This window comes from Gekko japonicus, unplaced genomic scaffold (genome assembly GCF_001447785.1).
Source record: "Gekko japonicus isolate JY-2015 unplaced genomic scaffold, Gekko_japonicus_V1.1 scaffold7421, whole genome shotgun sequence".
NCBI classification, from domain to species: Eukaryota; Metazoa; Chordata; class Lepidosauria; order Squamata; family Gekkonidae; genus Gekko; species Gekko japonicus.
In genome coordinates, this window is record NW_015168891.1 from 9421 (window position 1) to 16163 (window position 6743).

Sequence of the window (6743 nt, forward strand, 5' to 3'; positions counted from 1 at the left end):
ATAATAATAATAATAATAATAATAATAATAATAATAATAATAGTTATTATTTATTATTATTTTGATTTATACCCCGCCCTCCCCCAGTGGAGCAGGCTCAGGGAGGCTTATGCAGGATAAAATACATAAGAACAATCAGAATTCCCATAAAACATTTAAAAAACAATTCATTAAAACAAGACGATATTAAAGTGCATTTGGTATCATGTCAGTGGCATTGCCACATGAGTGCATCCCATCAGTCGTTTTAAGTATACGGCTCATTGATCTTCCCCAGGCTGTCAGTAACCGACCGGGGACCAGGCTCTACAGTTTTCAGTCGTTATCGATAGTGGCGGCGGCTCCTAGTCGAAAGCCTGGTGGAAGAGCTCCGTCTTGCAGGCCCTGCGGAACCGTCAAAGGTCCCGCAGGGCCCTCATCTCTTCCGGGAGCTCGTTCCACCAGTATGGAGCCACCACCGAGAAGGCCCTGGCCCTAGTTACCGCCAACCTGGGGTCTTTGGGGCCTGGGAGGGCCAATTGGTTTTGTGACCCTGACCATGGTGCTCTCTGGGGTCTACATGGGGAAAGGCGGTTCCCTCAGTTGCACCTTAGAGACCGGTGTATTCCCGGGGTGTAAGCTGTCGAGAGTAAAAGCTCTCTTTGTCAGATACTGACATGGAGAGTGTTGACCCTTGAAAGCTTATGCTGCCAAAATCTTGTTTGTCTCTAAGGCCAGTTTGGTGTCGTGGTGAAGTGCGCAGACTCTAATCCGGGAGAGTCGGGTTTGATTCCCCCACTCCTCCACTTGCACCTGGCTGGCTGACCTTGGGCAAGCCCTAGTTCTGACAAGAGCTGTCCTTGAAAAAGAGCCGTTTCTGTCAGCCCCACCTACCTCACAGGGTGTCTGTTGTGGGGAGGGGAAGGGAAAGGAGTTTGTAAGCCGCTCTGAGGCTCCTCTGGGTAGTGAAGGGCGGGGTATAAATCCAATCTCTTCTTCATCTTCTTCTTCTAAGGCGCTACTGGACTCAAGGCTAGCTGTTCACCTGCAGCCCGACATGGCTACCCTCTGAAATGATGGACTGGCCATCTGACAGCAATGCGGATGCTGTGAACTCAGGCAGATCATGAGAGGGAGGGCAGGAAGGGGTGCCTCAGTTCTCGTGGCCCTCTCTTACAGGCCCAGGGAAATGCTGATCGCCATGTTGGGGCCAGAAAGACATTTTCCTCCAGGCCACTTTGGCTGGGGATCCTGGAGGGTTTTTGTCATCTTCTGGGCGTGGAACAGCGGTCACTGGTGTGTGTGTGGGGGGGAGGTATTTGTGTATTTCCTGCCTTGTGCAGGGGGTTGGACCAGGCCCGTAGCTACAGTGGGGCATTTCGGGGCCTGACCCCCTGACTTCCATCCAAGCCCCCCTGACTTCCACCCAGGCCCCCCAACTCTCTGGGCCACCTTGAGGACTCCCCACCGCCGCCCCTTCACCGAGCGCAGCTTGCTTCCCCGCGTAGGCAAGCAGACTGCGAATGCTGCAAAAATGAGTTTTTAAATGTTGTTTTAATTTTATTTTGCATTTTATGACATCAGTGCCCCCCAACTTATTTAAAGGCCCCCCGGATTACAAAATCCTGGCTACGGCCCTGGGTTGGACCAGTGAGTGTGAGCTAGCCCACAGTTTTTTAGCCTCCGGCTCACACATTTTTGTCTTCGCTCAGGAAGGAGGGCTCCAGAGCGAACTAGTTTATGCAGCAGCCAAGTCACTCGCTCACAGCTTTAATGCCAGTAGCTCACAAGACTCCACAGCTAAGAGGGAGCATTGGGCTGGACTAGATGACCTTGGATATCCCTTCCAATTCTATGATTATATGATTCTAACTATCTTTAACAGATTTAGCTCCTCCCAAAATGGCCGCCATCACAAGAGGCACCGTGGCTGTGCTTTGACTGGCCAGCGTCCTTGGTTTATGTTCACGAGTGGTCTTCCACCATTGGCCAGAACCTAAAACTAAGATACGGGGGCACCCGGCGGATTCCCTTTCCCCCACAGGCTCTTCGGACCTGACTTCCCCACCTCTCCGGGTCACGCAAACATTTATTACTCTGTTACCTATCAATGCTCCCTTCTGAGCCGTGGAGTCTTGTGAACAAAAATTCTACTCTGTGAGCTACTGGCATTAAAGTTGTGAGCGAGTGATTTGGCTGCTGCATAAATTAGTTTGCTCTGGGGCCATCCTTCCTGAGCGGAGACAAAAACGTGTGAGCCGGAGGCTAAAAAACTGTGAGCTGGCTCACACTAACACAGCTCAGAGGGAACACTGTTACCTATGTACCTGCTCTTTCTCTTGCTTGCGACTCTTCTGGGTTCACGAGACAGCTCGCAATCAGTTTTTGAAACAAAATATGCTGGGTGTACCCCACCGATGAACTCTTATCGTCCCCGTTCCCTGGTGGTGTTGCCTGCACATCCGTTATGTTTTTATTGCATTCTTAAGGATTGCACATATACATTTTAAATGCTGTTATAATGTTTTAAATGCTCTAATGCTTTGATGTTCACTGCCGGGGGGACCCTACGTGGATGGAGAGGCAGCACAGAAACGGTTTCAACAGATAATAAATAAACACACGCACACACACACAATAAGATGAAAAGACAATCTAAGAACCGCAGCAGTACAAATAAGTTCCATTAAAAGCCTGGGTGGAAAGAAATGTTTTAAGTCTGACACCTCACTCTAGCCAGGCAAGGCAACCCCGCTACCTGGAGTTCCAAAAGAAGGTCATATAAAGACACATGAAAGCTGCCCCATGAGTCAGACTATCTAAATTAGCATTGTCTGCTCTGACCGGCAGCATCTTTCCAGGGTCTTGGGTTGAGGGGCTTTCACATCCTTTGCTACGCGATCCTTTTAACTGGATGCAAACACTCTACCACTGATATATAGTCCCCTACCCCACCCCGGGCCTAATAGTCAGGTACGAACACGTGGAGCTGCCTTATACCGAGACATACCCACCGATCTACCAAATATTTTTATTTCTTTATTGTGTTTACAGAAAGAAAGAAAGCACTGTACAAATAACGCAGACCACAAGTGCTCAAAAAGTCATGCAAAAAGAGTAAATTTATATGACAAGAATAACAAAGGACCACATGTATCAGTAAAATAGTCGGGAGAGTTTGTTCTATTGGTGATCGGGTGCCCGGCTTTGAATGATTACAATAGGATTGAGTTTTTTCCTGTAATACTGGTTTGAAGGCTTTTATACACTGTGAGTGCTGTGCTAAGGATTTTTTTCTCCTACATACACCATTATAAAGTTTTCTGTACATTATGAGTACTTTATGAGAGAAGAGAAGAAGAGGAAGAGATTGGATTTATACCCCACCCTTCACTTGGAGTCTCAGAGCGGCTTACAAACTCCTTTCCCTTCCCCTCCCCACAACAGACACCCTGGGAGGTGGGTGGGGCTGAGAGAACTCTGACACAAACTGCTCTTTTTCAAGGACAGCTGTTCCAGAGCTTGTGACTGACCCAAGGTCACATCAGCAGGTGCAAGTGGAGGCATGGGGAATCAAACCCGGTTCTCCCAGGTTAGAGTCCACACACTTAACCACTGCACCAAACTGGCTCTACTATGAAGTAGTATGAACTTCTTGAAGAAGAGCTATCGAAACGAAGATCACAATCCGGAGTCTTCGACCTTGTCCGTGTACCATTTCTGGACTTGCACTATTCACGGACCTGTACACTATATGATGTAATTTGGTTTTACTGATACAAGTGGTCCTTTGTTATTCTTGTCATATACATTTACTCTTTTTGCATGACTTTTTGAGCACTTGTGGTCTGCGTTATTTGTACAGTGCTTGCTTGCTTTCTGCATATTGTATACTGTGATATCGCATCTGTTTATGGTTTCGTGTATTTACCCCATCTTTCTACCCAAGCAGAGTTCCTTCGAAGGCGGCGAACGTCAAAACGTTCCAACGTTAAAACGGTGTTTAAAACAAAAGTACGTATGAAATAATTCAAAAAAACCCCATACAAACGATAACACCAGAATGAGGGATGAGGGCCAGTAACAGTTACGGGGTTGTGCCAAGGAAAACAAATAAGTCTTCGCCCAATAGAGGGAGACCAATGTGTCTCCCTCAGGAGCAATGCTCCCTCTAAGCTGTGGAGTCTCGTGAGCAAAAATTCTACTTTGTGAGACCAAGTTTTATTCAGGCACAAGCTCTCCCTTCTCTGCGAGGACAGATCTGCACGTTCCCCCCCAAACCAATAGCTAGCAACCCAAAACAGACCAGTGGAGCCTGAGCAGTGGGCGTTGCCTTCTGACACACTTCCGGTGATGTCAGGTGTGTGTGGCATATGCAAATAAGTTATGCTAATGAGCTCCTGCATCTCTTTTTCTACGAAGCGACCCCTCTGTTTATACTGTTGTTTTATCTACTGTTTCTTAAGTAAGCCACCCTGAGCCTGCCTTGGCGGGGAAAAATCAAATCAAATCAATCAATCAATAAAATGTCACGCAAGATGTGCTTCCATTTTAGTATTTATTTATTTATTTATTTATTAGACTTTTACCCCGCCCTCCCGCCGAGGCGGCTCAGTAAGTAAAATTTCTTTCTCTCATTACCACTGGAGTCAGATCATCTTTGTAATTTGTTTGAGCAGCATTTTCCCCTTAACTGGGGAACGTGGAGAATCAGGGACAGTGCGTAAAAAGCGCCTGTGCTTCCCAAGGCAAATTAATATTGCCTTTAACATTTAACCCAATAAAAGTTTTGCTTGGCAAGACCCCTTTTTTGAAACTGGAGGGGCTAGGGAGGAAATCTGGGATAGTCTGCACTCAGGTGCGGGTCTTCTCTTCTCCAAGGAAGATCGGGACAGGATCCGTGTTCCCTCCAAGCTGAGTTTGTGTGCGCTAGCTCACTGTTTTTTAGCCTCCATCTCACACATTTTTGTCTCCGCTCAGGAAGGAGGGCTCCAGAGCAAACTAACTGAAGCAGCAGACAGATCGCTCGCTCACACCGTCAATGCCAGTAGCCCACAAAGTAGAGTATTTGCTCACAAGACTCCACAGCTTAGAGAGAGCTTAGAGCTGACCAAGGGTTTGCACCCCTGCGACTAGAAGAAAGCCAATGGGGTGCACATGCCTTGGCCCCAGTGTTCCCTCTAAGCTGAGTTCGTGTGAGCCAGCTCACAGTTTTGTAAGCCTCCGGCTCACACATTTTTGTCTGAGCTCAGGAAGGACGGCTCCGGAGCGGACTAATTGAGGCAGCAGCCAAATGGCTCGCTCACTTTAATGCCAGTAGCTCACAGAGTAGAATTTTTGCTCCCAAGACTCCACAGCTTAGAGGGAGCATTGCTTGCCCCCCACCCACTCCCCAAAGTCTACGGCCCAGACCGGAAGACCACTCACCCAAGCCCGAGATGAAGAGGAGCTGCTGCGTGCCGTGCCGGATGGAGTCGGACAGGGTCAGGTTGACAAATGCCTTGATGTTCAGCTTGTCCACGAGCTGCAGCCACGAGTCGGACTGGGCCGGCAGGGGATCGGCGGGCAGGCAGTCTGAGAGCAGGGGCAGAGCATTAGCCGTTGGCCCTCGAGACTCAGGGGAAAAGGAGACAAAAGCAGAAAGCCTGGCCTAGCGTTTGGACATGCAGGGGTGGATAAGGAGGGGGGGAAAGCCGGGACTTAGGGGGGGAGGGTCTGTGCCTCAGTGGAAGAGCCTCTGCTTGGCATGCAGAAGGTCCCAGGTTCAATCCCTGGCACCTCCAGTTAAAAGGACCAGGCAGGAGGTGGTGGGAAAGACCTCAGCCTGAGACCCTGGAGAGCTGTAAAGAGGGGCTGTGGTTCAGTGGAAGAGCCTCTGCCTGGCATGCAGAAGGTCCCAGGTTCAATCCCCAGCACCTCCAGTTAAAAGGACCAGGCAGGAGGTGATGGGAAAGACCTCAGCCTGAGACCCTGGAGAGCTGTAAAGAGGGGCTGTGGCTCAGTGGAAGAGCCTCTGCCTGGCATGCAGAAGGTCCCAGGTTCAATCCCCTGCATCTCCAGTTAAAAGGACCAGGCAGGAGGTGATGGGAAAGACCTCAGCCTGAGACCCTGGAGAGCTGTAAAGAGAGGCCGTGGCTCAGTGGAAGAACTTCTGCCTGGCATGCAGAAGGTCCCAGGTTCAGTCCCCGGCATCTCCAGTTAACAGGACCAGGCAGGAGGGGATGGGAAAGATCTCCACCTGAGATGGGGTAGAGCTGAGTCTTTATTTTGTAGGAGTTCCCCATGCCCTATTTATTTTTAAACTCTCTTCTTTCCTGTTGACACTGTGTTTATGAATTTCCAGAGTTTCTTTCACATCACCTACTGCCTGGTCCTAACTGGAGATGCCGGGGATTGAACCTGGGGCCTTCTGCATGCCGAACGGAGGCTCTGCCACTGAGCCACAGCCCCTCCCCTCTCCCATGTGTGTGTGTGCGAGCACACTCATACGGGTATCTATAAAACTCAAAGCACAAAACTTTTCAGACAAGCTGCTCCCACATCCGCAACATTCCCACAGACTGACAGGTTGGTACGGATACCGTCTTCTGCTTCTGGTGGATCCCCTCCCCACAAACAGCACCACCTGTTGGAATGTTCGTCAGCATTCCGTAACCTCCGCAGCAGAATCAACGGCCGGGCAGGGCCTGTTTCCATCTACCGTAGCTGGGAGTCGCACTGACATGAACCGCAGATGGCTCAGACTGCGGCGTGTCCTCGCATCG

At 49.5% G+C, this 6743-nt stretch overlaps 1 protein-coding gene across 1 annotated transcript in view; it reads right to left on the minus strand.

The window, feature by feature from the left end:
• Positions 1 to 5553, minus strand: part of LOC107114332 (solute carrier family 12 member 9-like) — a gene marked incomplete at its 5' end in the record, with an annotated part of 8086 nt that extends 2533 nt beyond the window's left edge. Inside the window, one exon of the mRNA XM_015415776.1 lies at positions 5407 to 5553. Within this exon, the coding sequence (XP_015271262.1) occupies positions 5407 to 5553 (147 nt within the window). The remainder of the gene's footprint in view (positions 1 to 5406) is intronic.
• Between the last annotated feature and the right edge of the window lie 1190 nt (positions 5554 to 6743).